Source organism: Rousettus aegyptiacus, unplaced genomic scaffold, assembly GCF_014176215.1.
Source record: "Rousettus aegyptiacus isolate mRouAeg1 unplaced genomic scaffold, mRouAeg1.p scaffold_m13_p_5, whole genome shotgun sequence".
In the NCBI taxonomy this organism is placed as follows: Eukaryota; Metazoa; Chordata; class Mammalia; order Chiroptera; family Pteropodidae; genus Rousettus; species Rousettus aegyptiacus.
In genome coordinates this window covers 45558078-45572027 of record NW_023416308.1, presented here as the reverse complement: position 1 = coordinate 45572027, position 13950 = coordinate 45558078, and the positions used below count along the sequence as shown (strand labels likewise).

Below are 13950 nucleotides of genomic sequence, written 5' to 3'. Positions count from 1 at the left end.
TGTGTGTGTGTGTGTGTGTGTGTGTTATTTTTTTTTTTTATTTTTTGGTCTTTTGGTGTATCACTTTCCTATTAGGATCAGGAGGTTGATTACAAATATGGGGATCAGGATTTGCTATTCCTGAGAGTCCGAATGTGTACTTCTGTAGCCCTTTACTCTTAGTCTGCCACCCATCCTGCTTGCCACTTATTGGATTCATTTAAGGAATGACGAAGGATGACAAATACCTGGAACCTGTGCTGCTTGAATTCCTGCCTCCTGAGCCCAAGGAAGATACCACTTATCGAGTAGGACACTCCGTTTCTGAGCCGGGATTTTGCTTTGGAATCCTTCTTAACTGTGCTCCCAGCAGCCTGTGTCAGTCAGTCAGATAGACTGTTAAGATCATACCTACTTATTACCTCTGACTACACCCTTAAAACTAGGTCCGGCTATGACAGAGAAATCAAAATTGAGACCTGGAAGAGGGCTGAAATACCTGGGCTGACTTCACCTAATGGATGCAAAAACTGAGGTGGAAGAAGGTAAAGCCACTTGTTTAAAGTCACTTTTCTACTTTACAGCAGACCTGGAATTTAACAGGTTTCCTGCCTCCTAACCCAGTATTCCTGTTCAGCCTCCTCTGTACTGTTTGCCTGTATTCAGTTACCCAGATTTCTTTGAGTCTTAAAGTTTTCCAGCTTTAGAGAGTATCTTTGCCGGGGCTTTAATATTTGTCGCACCTTCCACATTGAACCTGAGATGGGGCCAGATTGGACCAGGAAAACTAAATATGAAACTTGTTCCCAGCTTGTTGGGTCAGGACTCATTGCAGTTTATCTTGGAGAAGGCAGCTGACAGGTGGGGCATGCAGGAGCTCTGCTTGGAGCATGCAGCCTACTTGTTGTATTCTCAGGGGACACCTACACCCTCTCTTTGTCCTATAACCCAGGGTGGCCAGTTGTTCTTGGGGATTTCAGGTGATGCAGGAGCCACTCAGGAAGCCCTTAGGGTGTTCTGGTTAAGAGTGCAGGCTCTGAAGTCGTATAGACCACTTTTCAAATCTCAGCTTCACTTCTACGCTGAGTGACTTGGGGAAAATTATTTTTCTCTCTCTGTCTGAGTATCCTCATCTGTGAAATGGGTATATCTCAAAGGTTGTTTTGAGGATTAAATGAGGCAATCCATGTTAAGCGATTAGCACAGTGCCTGGCAGATACTAATAGTGGACACTGAATGACGTCACAGAAAATGGTGGAACAAGGAGCTTCGAGACTTGGTTCCTCCACTGAAGCAACATTACGCTGGCAAAAACTGTCATAATCAATCTTTTCAGAACTCTAGAATCTAAAAGCAAACAAATGAAGAAACCTCGCATCTATTAGGGAGTGTTTAATGAAGAAAGATGATGCTAAATTTTTACATTTAAGAAAATCTGTCGAGTCACTGGCTGACTGCCATAATAACAGAAAAGAGACTTCAGTGACCGCATACAGCAAGAATGAGGTCTTTGCAAAAACAGTTTAGAAAAGTCGCTAAACAAATGTACAATGGCACCCTTCAACAAACCATAACAACATACCAGGGGAAGAAGGGAGAATCTGACTTCCAGAGTTACCACATTACAATATTTAAAATGTCTATTTTTCAAAAGAATAAAACCTACAAAACAGGAAAGTATGCTGTATTTATAGGGAAGAAGAAGAAATAGACAAATTGTCTCTGAGGGAGGCCAGTCACTTGATGTTGGTGTCCTGGAATATAGCATCATTATTAAAAGGAACCTTTGTTGGTTATTACTGGAAATACCATGCTTTCTTTTGGTTTTATAATGTATTATGTATATGATAAATATTTTGCTTGTTTCCTGTAGTGGAAATTACCATTAGTGGAAAAATGATCCATTTGCACTTGAAGAAAATTAAAATTGAGAAAATTTTACCCTTAGATCTGGCCTGAAAACCTACACTCTCTCACTATTCTATTAATTTTTAATGCTCATGTAAATGAATAAAATTAGATATAAAATACTCTGTATCGTGAGTTAGTCACTCATTAAAGACATATTTGAATTTAACATATCCATTATTCTTGTTTGAAATATAGTTTATTTGGTTGGACATAGGAAATAGTGCCTTTATGCCACCATTTTCCCCTATTTTTGGCTTCTCAGATATGGTGCATTCCTATTTCCTTGCCCTTCCAATGCTGCTGGTGTTGCCAGTAGCACGAGGGCTATTTTTCCTTTCTCCTTTCCTTGTTGAGTCATATGAGTCATAGAAGCTCTGTGTAACCTGAGTGGGTTTGGTCAGAAATCTGAGATCATCTTGAAAGTGAGGAAAGGTTTTTCCCACAGAGACTCAGAGACACAGATAAATCACTTGGCAATTAACAGAAGTTTAGATTGGCTATAGAATTGGCTGTCAACATGCTAAACCTAGAGCTGGAATTCCAGGTTACACCCAGACCAGTTCTAAGTAGTTATAAAAAGCCTAATTTGTATCCTGAAAGGTCCAATTGAATATCTGTGTGCCCCAAGTTCACCAGTGAGTGGGCTGGTTACCCTCAACCTAGTCTCCTTTTTGATCCAAAGCAGTGGCAGTAGAGTCGTACATTTGAGAACATAAAGCTTCGTTTACATACATGTCGGAGCTGGCTTGGAATTGAATGTAGGAGGTACAGTGGAGGCAGGAACAATTGTTCCCTTAGTGTCCTTCTAGAAGAGGAGGAGTTTGGTGATGAGAAAGACGAGTGTGATCTGAATGGCATCTTCGATGGGGCTGAGGAAGATTCTGTTGCCCAAACTTCTGGAAGTGTTGTAGGGTGACATCGTGGTGTTGTAGGGTGACATCGTGGTGTTGTAGGGCGACATCGTGGTGTTGTAGGGTGACATCGTAGTGTTGTAGGGTGACATCGTGGCGTTGTAGGGTGACATCGTGGCATCGTAGGGTGACATCGTGGCATTGTAGGGTGACATCGTGGTCTTGTAGGGTGACATCGTGGTCTTGTAGGGTGACATCGTGGTCATTGCTGAAAAAAAAAAAGGCATCAGAACTTCTTTTGGGTGGTGGATGGGCGCTAGAGAACAAAGCTAATCTAATGGAACACTGAAGCCAGAGTTCATGAGTACAATTCAATAAAGATGTCTCAAGGGCCAAGTGTGTGTAGAGGAGGGTTAAAGCTATGGGGTACAGAATATCAAGGAATAAAAAATAAATAAGAAAACTCTCTACTCTTAAGGTCTACACAGTCCAACCAGGGAATGAATTTATTTTCAACTTACGTAACTACTGAGCATGTTATTGGGTGGGCTCGTCCCTCAACTGTCCTTAATGTATTAGATGAATCAGTGCAAATACGATCCAGAATGACAGAATTTTATTTTTTCTTGCTGATTTCAAAGACTGCATGTAAAGCTTATAAGAACTAGATAGCATCCATACTGGAGGACGGCTATTCCTGCTTTAAAGTAAGTGGAAAGATGCACTGTCCAAACCCCTTAATCTCTGTAGTTTCTGTGGCACTGGTCATTTCCCTGTGCAGGGATCTGACCACACATTAGTTCTTCCAGGTTGCCTTGCTAAGAAGCAGAGAAAGCCAGGCCTGTAGCCCGGGGTGGTGGGTGGTGGGTGGTGGGTGGTAGGTGGGATGTCTGATCCTGGAAAAACTGGGGCTTGGCAGTGATATCTCCGAGGGTCTGAGTGGACCACAGAGGGAACTATAATGAAGAGAAATGTTCAGGGATTTGCATAGACCCATGCATTCTTCTGCCTGCCTGGAGGGTGCCTATAAGTTCTGTGGCATTGTCTTATCTCATTTAGCATTTCCCCAGGGCAAAGGTTTCTCTAGCAGCTCACTGAGCCAGAAAGTCTGATTCGACCACTTTCTTTTTCTTTTTTCAACTGGATTTTATTAGCATGGAGCTAAGGAGTTCTGACTAGAAACAATATTTTTTTCTTTCTTAGCATTTATACCAGTATTTATCTTGAAAACGTTTTCTGAGAAAGAAAATAATACCCAGTCTTTTCACAGGGCGGAAAATACCAAGGAAACAGTTAAGACTTTCATATAATAGTTTCATTAGGCGTAATTACTTTAAAACTTGTTGAAAATGGATATCCCTTTTGACCAAGACTGGTGGGGAAATGGGTAGCATAGTCAATGTATGTCAGTGTTTTGGGGTACTTGGGGAAGTCCTGTTATCTGGACATTGAGAAAGACTAATGTGTCTTGTTGTTGGTTGAAACTTGTATTTAAAAATTCATTTAAAAAAAGATTGTAAAGTGTAAAAAGTACAAGATGTGGAATTTGAATCCTAGTTTTGCCATTTACTTTCCATGTGGTCTTAGACAAGTTACATATCTTTTCTGAACTTCAGTTTCTTGAATTTATTTTAACTCCCTAAAGGGAGATGAGGGAAGGAAGGGGGCAGAGGAGGGAAAAGAAGGGCAAGGAGCCTCAGGATGGGTTGAGGTTGAGGACTACAGCCTGCGAAAGACCAATGGAAATTCCTGGTGGTGGATGGTGGCCAACGGCCACTCTGAGAACTAATGAAATGTTTGGTATTTCCATGCTATCAACCCTTCTCTGTGCAAATCTTCCCCTTCCTCCCTACAGAGTCTCTATACCTGTGAAGGCTTTGTGTGAATGGAAAGTCTTTGTGGAAATTGAGGAAGGAGCTGACTTTCATATTGGTGTCTATGTGATATTGAATAGAAACAGCTCCCTAGGAAGAAGGATTCTGGAGCCGCAAGTGATTGTGAAAATATAAGGCCCTTGGGAATTGGCAGAAATCTTGGAGATGGCTTTTATTTTCTACAGGGTATAGGATAAGAGGTTGAGCTAATCTTATGTAGGTCTCATATGAGCTAGAAGGCTCACCTGATATTTGGGTAACACATGATTAGAAGACTTTTTTTCTAGGGCCCCCACAAAGTAATTTTCCAGGCTGATCGAGTTCACTGCCAGATATGTAAATGGGCTACAGAGGAACTTACCTCGTTTATTAATTTTCACACGAGAAAATGCATGCAGTGTTTCGAGATGGAAAGAGAAGGCTCTGTGGAGGATAAATCAATGAGAGAGAATGGTGAGGACCTCAGCTGTGGGATTCACACTTTAGCTCACAGTTCTGTCTTCCCAGAGGATCCCAACCTCTTCATTCCTTTTGTGCTTACTTACCCAATTAGCAGATAATTAAATACTAGTCTGCTCTATATTGTCTTAACTAAGATCTTCCATGATCCTCCTCCAGAGAAGATAATGTCCACCCCCTACTGCAACCAACTTCACTATCCCTAACTCCCCACAGGATGATCTTCATTCAAGCCAGTCCTTCTGCCTGTAATATCCACCTGGGTCACATCTGCCCACAGATTTAACAGTAACTCTATGAAGTTGTTCTCCCTATTATCATTAACCTCAATAGATTTCCATCAGAGAGACATGTCTCTCTTCTGCATTGTCTTGCTATGAGCCTCTCCCCGCAACTGGAAGGCCAGCTCCTTGAGAGCAGGTTCTGTTAACAATAACTGACACAGAGTCAGTGCTTAAAGTTCATTAAATGATTGGTAGAGCTTAGTCTGTTGTTCTTATATTAGTGAGTCCATTATTATTTTAGTCTCTTGTTCATATATTCAACAATTAATAAGAATATACTACATGCCAATCACTGTGCTTGGTGCTGAGGGGATGGTAGTGAACCAGACAGGCCAGGTTCTTATCCATGTGGCACTTACAGTTCTCTAGGGAGAGAGAGATTTTAAATGAATAATCGACTAATGAATTAAGTAATTGATCACAGTGATGATATGTGCTTTGACAAAGCAGTGGAAGTTGTGGGAGTAAATAACAGAGAGCCAGAACTTCCTTGGGAGTGTAGGGAACGCTTCCTTGGGAGTGTAGGGATCTTTAACCTCAGTAATTATTTTTGTATAGGCCTGGCCTTACTAAACCTCACTGTAAAGTTCATGGCCAGGGAGCTCTTCATATCCCTTTTGTGCCCTACCCAACACAGTGGAGTTCTCTGCTTTCTGTATGCCCCATCATATGAGCTGCTCCCCTCTCCTTGTCAGCCTCGTTGATCAAGACCATGTGTGTACATTGCAAACAAGTGGAGAAGCCAGTGTGCATCATAGCAAGGTGAGAATTAGGAATGGTCAGGAGACCACACATCAGAGGGAATATGCTATTTCTATTGCAGATTGCCACTACTTGGTCTTTTATCTGTTGTTGCATGGAGTCGAGGTTTTAATGAGGTGGGATTAAAGAGAAGTTATTGCCCGAATTAGTCTTGCTTGGCCTTTAAGAGACTGCTGCAGTGAGGCTGGATTGTAGCACCTTTTGGATTCTAGCAAGTCACTCTGTGGGAGCCAGCCAGGTCCAAGCAGGCTCAGGGCATGGCAGGTGAGGATGGAGTGGCTTGGCAGCAACGTCACCACTGCTGTCCACAGAGCAATTTATAGTGGACATGGCCTGATGGTCAGACCTGTTCTTTCAGCACAAAATGGCAGAGTCCAAAAGGGTAAGCGCCTCTCAACGTTTGGTTTCTAAAGTAAACTTGATAACAAATCCTTAGCTGGAAGAAAGGTTTTTTGTTTGTTTGTTTGTTTGTTTTTGGTGAGAGTGTAATGTGAGCCCCTGGCTGAGCTCACCTCGGAATGAGAGTGTGTCCATTTGGTGTGACACTAGGAATCCACGTTTATTACACAGTCATCACACTTTCTGTTAGCAAGCCATTTCTAAAATGAATCTATGTTTTAAAAAATGATTCTCCAGTTCGAATACAGAGAATCTGAAGCAAACAGGGTTCCCAGTGACAAAGATTATTCGTTTAGCCAAACTTTGGTCAGGTTCTGGAATCTTTTCCTATGCCCATATGTGCACTTCCTTGTATAATCTAGTTTTAGCAAAAACCTTGCTAAGTCAATTTAGCAAGAACCTCTCACCCTCGCTATCTGAGCACCCTTAATGTCTGAGCTTCTCATCTTCACCATCTCCCAGGTGATGTCTGATCACCCTGGCTTGCCTTCAGCAACAGTCTGTCTGTCTATCTGTCTGTATGTATGTATGTATGTGTGCATGCATTCATTCATTCACTCATTCATTTTGCTTTAATTACCATATAGCTCTGGTTTTCTTTAACATACTAGTTCTTTGTGTTTATGATGAGCATATCTGATTGTGTGTGTGTGTGTGCGTGTGTGCGTGAACTGCTGTAGATAAAAAGTAAGCCAAAGAATGGCAAGGCAGAAAAGGAGTGCAAGTACTGAGTTCTCCACATCATATCTGGATTGTATTTTGAGTCCTCCAAGATCAGTGTCAAACTGCATAAACCCGATGTGAAACTGTAAAAGCCCAAAACAAATCATATGTTAGATAGGTTCTTACTGTATCTCGACTGTCGTTATGTTCGTGGAATTAGCAGATTCCCACTTGGCCGTGAAGATTTTGTTGTATGGTTTTGTCACATTATACAAGACACTTTGTGCGGAATACCAGTTCGCTTTACGCCAGTAGCCTATTGCATTGTCGTTTATATCCAGTGCTCGCAAGACCAAATGGGTGATATCTGTAGTCACAGGAATCCAAACTAGGAAGAAATGATAGGGAAGCAATCAGCCATCTATACAGTAAGACAAGGGATGAGTTATGAAACCAAAACTAAATGTGAAAAAAGGTTACAAATAGCATGTAAATATAGTATGGTCTCATTTTTGTAAAAGAAGTTGAAAAAAGTCTGAAAGGAAGGACATCAAAATATTAACTGCAGTGATTTCTTGATAGCGGGATTACAGATGGTTTTTATTTTCTTCCTAGTGCTTTTTGGTGTTTTCTAGATTTTCTGCAGCAAAAGGTAGGCAAGAGGAGACCCGTACTCTGCCCCTGGTTTTGCTTCGTACCTGGGGTCAGATTCCAGGCTGGCTCTTAACTTCTGGAACCTTGTTCTCATCTGTCAGATGGAAAGGGAAGGATAAACCCATTCTGCCCTTCTTCTCTCAGGGGGAGTAGCGTGTGCGGAGACTAGGGGTTGATGTGCATGGAAGGAAGGGTCAGAAGTGCCCCTTAGGAAATGCTTCCTGAAAATTGGGAATGTTACTGTTAAGTCAAAGCGAAGCCCATTTCCTGGTACTAGAAATGCTGACTGGGCTCTTGGTTTCTATTGTTGAGGGTGAGGTAACAGGAGCCTCTGAGCCCCAGGAGCCCTAATCCAGGAACCTGTCCTATAGCCCCTTAGAGTTTCCTGACCATCTCCGCTCAGGCAAGTCTTATGCCATGACTTAACTAGCAGGCACTCACAGGGAACCCCAATGACACTTGTTAATTCCTCTTATTATTTTCAGAATTCTGATGTGTAGTGGGGAGGGAATTTCAAGAGAATATTTTAGTTGGTCCATTTCCTCTCTTAGAAGATCCCTTCTGAATGAATTCCTCAATGCTAAGCTGTTCTCCAGGGCCCTCTCAGCTACCCAGAATTCCTCCAAAGACTTCTTCACAAAGCAAAAAAAAAAAAAAAAAAAAAAAAAACCATCATGTAGCATCATAGGATCTGACAGTCCTAGTTCTGAATTCTAGCTCTAACATTGAAGACGAAGTCGTTTCACCTCTGATCCTCAGTTTTCTTATTCTTCATTATTCACTCCACAAATATTCATTAAATGCCCACTTTGTACCAGGCCTGGTTGTAGGTCTGGGGATAATGACATTATCCCTTATTATATGGAGATCATGATACCTTATCTTGAAAAGTTCCTCGGAGGAGTAAAAAGAATGCAAAGACTTTAATACATGATGAGTGTTAGACAAATTGCACTTGTTATATTTTTAGCACAAAACACTTCTCTGTTCGGTTTGTTTTTGCCAGTTAAGGTATGCTGAACCAGCTCCCACAGGTCCCAGCTTGTTCAGTGAGAACCAGGCATTTGTCCTAGATGTGTGCATGATGGTGAGGTCTACTGTGACAAGTGATGGTGTCACCCACAGACTCATCAAGTCTGCCATCTCTTTCATGGACATGCTCTTATCTCTGTCCTTTTTTCTGTTTTCCCTGTCTTACTCTGGCTTATATCCTCTTTTCCTCTCTCCCAGACATCTGTATCATTTGAATTTCTGGTCTCCATGTTCTCCGTTCAGGCTGCGGCCAGCACAGACTTCCACATACAACACTTCCATCAGGAGACACTCTTCTCCAAAATCTTCAAAGTGCCCTTCTTCTAGAGCATCTAAACATTTCTGCTTTTATATCTCTGCTTCTGTTCTGTCAGTTACAGTACCCAGCATGTGTCTTTTACGACCTGCATAAGCTGTAGCTCACGGTGCTGTGTGCATCCCAACTCTAGGGGTCTTCCTCTGGGTCTGCAGGCACACAGCTCACAGCTGGCCTTTGCTCATGTCTGGCTGCCTGCATGCAGTTCTCATCATACGTCTCATCCTCACTTACTCTCCAGGATCCTACTTATGTCCCACCTCCAGGCCAGTTCAGCCTTCTTTCCCTCTCGTTCCTGAAATATTTATATTTTTTACTATGGACTTGAGTGCTCAGTTACATTCTGGCTTGTACTCTATGTATACTGTGGTTTCCTCTGTGTCAGTATCTGGCCAGCCCAGTGCTGGGAACTTGGAAGGCCCTACGTAACTACTAACTGATTGATTTAAAAAGTTGTGCATCCAGTGTTGTATAGTGCCCTTAAAGCAGAAAGTTCAGGTAAAAAGGCAGGCAAGTTACGTCCTTCTTGTCCATAGAACTAAAAGTGGAGACAGATGCTTACCCAGCATAGTCTTAACATGTGTCACTGCATTATGCGTTTCTTTCAATGATAAGAAGATAAACCCAAGGAACTTGTTCTAAGATATTCCCTGACCTGCAAGTGTCTGCCAAGCCATTCAGCCCTGACTTACCAATGTTGACACAAACCCTGAAATTAAAAAAATTTCAAAATCAAAATAAGGAGAAGTAGTTAGTCTGTGTGGGAATTTACTCAGCCTCCCTACAAGTCCTGAGTCCTAGCTGAGTCTTACAATGACACTTTACACAGACATTCTGGAGACTGTTTTGTCATCCTAGGTGTGGAATCTGTCACTTCACACCTGTGGGCACAGGATTTTAATCTCAACTTAAATCATTCCTATAGTGAGTCAGTGTATCATAGAACTATAGTACATTTTTTTTCATTGATAAAATCGGATGACATTTGGGGAAGTGTTTTGCATGTAGTAGGCATTCCACGACCCTTCCTTTTCTCTCTGTCTCGTCTACTGTCTCTAAATGCTGTGATTCCCCTTTTACACAGCATGTTCCATTTCGAGGGAATCCTTTTAAGGGGTCTTATGAATCATCTTTTGACTCTTCTTTCTTCTGTCTTCTTACTTTCAAAAGTCTCCTAATTTCCCCACCTTCCTATCCCTTCCCCATCTTCACAAGATAGGGTTCTGTTCCTTCCATTTCAATGGCAAAATCTTTCACCTTGAGATGTAGCTTAAGTTAGGGGTCTGTACTTTCTTTTGCAATTGTCTCTCTGGCTCCCTTCTCCCCTCCACCCCAGGTCCTTTCCCCTATACAAGGTCACACATATGCCCTCCTGGTTTTCATTTTGAATTACAAGATTATCCTCCCTCCCTTGTTGGACAAGGTCTACTGCCTGAGTCGTGAGCCCTTAGTGAAGCACTTAGTGACAGTCCTCATGGAAAAAAATAGAAAAAAGTACAAGTTGGCATGGGTGTGTAAAAGCAGGCTATAGTCATTCTCCTGCTGAAGCTTGGAATCTGTATATCACTGGTGTGGATTTCACCCGGTGATCTCTGCAAAACTTGGTTAGAGGTCTAAGAGAGGCAGGATAATATAGTAGATAAGACAGGCTCTGAAGCTGGACAGCCTGACTGTACAAAGCTGAACTGTTATTTCGGTTCAAATATTAGTATTTTACTAACTGGTGACCTTGGTTAAAACTTTAACTTCCCTGTGCCTCAGTTCTCATCTGTAAAATGGGAAGATAATGGAATTGACCCTTAGAACAATACCCAGCACATAATAAGGAATATCAGCTCTCATTACTATAACGGAGAGGCATATAGGGTACTGGTTAAGGGCAGAGTCGATGAAGATAGACTGCTCTGGCTTGTATCCCAGCTCCACCATTTAAGTAGCTCTGTGACCTAACCAAGTCAATAACATCCTTATCCCTTTTTTCTCATGTACAATTTAGGAATGACAGTGGTCTCTACCTAATGGGCTGTTATGAGAGCTAAATGCATTAATACATGTAAACCACTGTTTTACATATTTTTGTTGTTATGAAAGTAATAAGAAAGCACTTGACTTGTAAGTTTGGCTGATCTCAAAAGGGATATTTATAAAATATTACTAGGTACCTCTAAGAAAACCATTGGATTAGGAATGAAAAGAACAAGACTTAAGAGCTAGTTTTTCCACTTACTAGTAGTGAGATCTTGAGCAGTGAGACCCTTAAAATAATAAAAACGCCAATTTTATTAAGTCAGAGAACTTGCCATAGCTCTCTTAACCTGGGTTTTGGGACTTAATGACTCCTGTGGCTCAGGGTGGCACAGGAAACATGCAGAAATAGTCCCGTCCAATCCACTCTCTTACACGTTCTCATTCTTTCTGTCCCTACTTCCCATCCAGGTCTAAACACATGTTTTGTAATTGAGAGCAAAGATGGAGAGTTATGTTGTGAAGTTCTGGTTAACTCCCCTTAGAGAAAAAGGCAGAAAGAATGGCTTCTACTTACCTGTGTAGACTGTGTTGCTTTCATAGACATCTGGATGGACCTGGATTTTTGGAGGAGTGTCGGGTTTGATTTTAGCGGTAACCGTGGAGCTTTTAATGTAAGTTGCGGGGCCGTAATTGGCGGAGTTGTTGGTGTAATTTGCAGAGATGGCAGAAATAAACAGCATTCCGAGGCACAGAAACAGCCCACGTGGCAGCAGTGTGGAACGGAGGACTGCCATGGTCCTGATTTGTTTGGAAACTGCTGCGCCTGGAACTGAGTAGACCTACCTACCTCACTTGTTTATATGCTCCAGGGCTGGAGCTTCTGGGTGAGGTCATCCATGCAAATTCTCCTCTCACTCCTCCCTTAAATTAACTGGCTTCTGGAATTTGCCACTGTGATCCTTTATCAATTCCAGTTTTGCTCAAGAAGGGGAATGAATTGGTCATGGATTTATTTTGAATCTCATCCACCTCAGTATCTGCCATTAAAAGAAAACTGTTGAGAAAGGTTTAAGACTGGCAAAGTGAAATTCAGAGTTGAATAATCATCACATACCTGGCTCATTTAGAATCCCCACTCTTCTCTCTACAGGCAACTCAGGCATAAAAGCCCACTTTTTTTTGGAATATTTCATACCCATTTCCAAACCTCTTTAATCAAACATGTCTCCAGTCCCAGTTTGTTTTGTGACTAGCATAGAACTAGAAACACTGTGCATCTGGATTTATTTATTTCTTTGAAAAGAAACAGCTTTGGTCCATCTTTCTCCTGACACTTTCCTCTATAGCATCATAGAACAAGCAAACTACTAAAAAATTGGAAAAACATATTTTTCCTATCTCTCCTCTGATATTTATGATTTACTCAATGAAGGAGAAAAGAAGGAAGAAATAATTCTACTGTGTGAATAGAAATGAAACAAAAAATGTAGAATTGAATCAAGGTAATATTTATAAATTTTTTTTTTCAAGAGTAGCATTGACAGAATGGTGGCATAAGGACCTCTAAAAAATGTACTCCTCCAGGAAAGTAGTGAGAATACTAGCAAAAGTGGTCAAAAATAAACTTTCCCTCAACTCTAGAAATTACCTAAAAGCTCGCAACAATCTGAGGAGCATTTGTTTAAGAAAAATGGTGGAATCTCATTAAGCACAGTGACCATTATGGCATTTCAACTCGCCCTGTTCCCACAACTGTCACCCTACCTCTGTGGTAGCTTTAGAAACCAAAAGCTTTGCAACTATGGTAGCCATGAAGACCAACAAACTGGCAATCAGTGTAAGGGGACAGAAAGGGTTTGGAACTCTTTATAAAGACTTTATGCCCAGGGAATTGTCACTATCTGGAAATTGCCTGTAAAGCTGCAATCTCAGGGCTTGTTATTTGACCTGACTCAGAATGTTCTCAGTGCAAACAGCCTTATTAAAAATAGTGAGATTTTTTTTTAACATAGTAGTTTTCTGAGGCAGTGGTTTTAATTGAGACTACCAAGGAACTGAGAAAAAAATGTGAAAGAAAAAACTGGAGAATAAAATGTTGTTTGGGGCCTTTGAAAAGCTCTGACAAAGTCCTGGGAATCTAGAAGGACATGTACATGTACAGGACTATGTACGTATCCAAGAAAGACCCAAGAAAGCCCTAATCTCTCATTTTTGGCTCTGCACAAACAGGAAATGAAGGCTAAAGCAGTGTTGTAAACTGCCTATCTGATCAGTGAAGGCATGCCACAAAACACGCACACAGAGGAATTTGGCAAAGGTCAGGAGACTTATTGGTTCAAGGAATTAAAAGAAATCTCTGTCTATTCATTAGCTGCCTACTAAGCTAACTGAGCAGAGTCTTCAGTGGCCACACATGGTAAAGAAGAATACAGGCTTTACAGAATTAACCCAGAAAAGTTGGTAAATAAACAGAAGTAGCAACAACAACAACAAGAATAACAACAAACAATAACAACCAATGGGAACTGCAATAGACCCTGGGAGGGAATCTGGTGTCCAGAATGGCCACGTTATAACTTTTAAATGCTTAGTTTTCAACAAAAATTACAAGACATACAAAGAGACGCGATTGTCCCCGAGGAAGCGCAGATGTTGGACTTATTAGACAAAGACATTAACTCAAATATTAGAAATATGTTCAAAGAACTAAAAGAAAACATTCTAATGAATGAAAGTATGAGAATGATGTCCCACCAAATAAAGAATATTAATAAAGAGTATCAGTAAATGTGAAGATA

General features: G+C 41.3%; 1 protein-coding gene across 1 annotated transcript; it reads right to left on the bottom strand.

Annotated features, from left to right (window-relative positions):
• Positions 1-1370: 1370 nt before the first annotated feature.
• PLET1 (placenta expressed transcript 1) lies at positions 1371-11953 on the bottom strand. Its single transcript, XM_036221068.1, has 4 exons — positions 11727-11953; positions 7369-7570; positions 4977-5038; positions 1371-3009 (listed from the first exon to the last, which is right to left on the bottom strand). The coding sequence occupies exons 1-4, from the start codon at positions 11944-11946 to the stop codon at positions 2696-2698; spliced, it is 798 nt and encodes a 265-aa protein (XP_036076961.1). The 5' UTR covers positions 11947-11953; the 3' UTR covers positions 1371-2695.
• Between the last annotated feature and the right edge of the window lie 1997 nt (positions 11954-13950).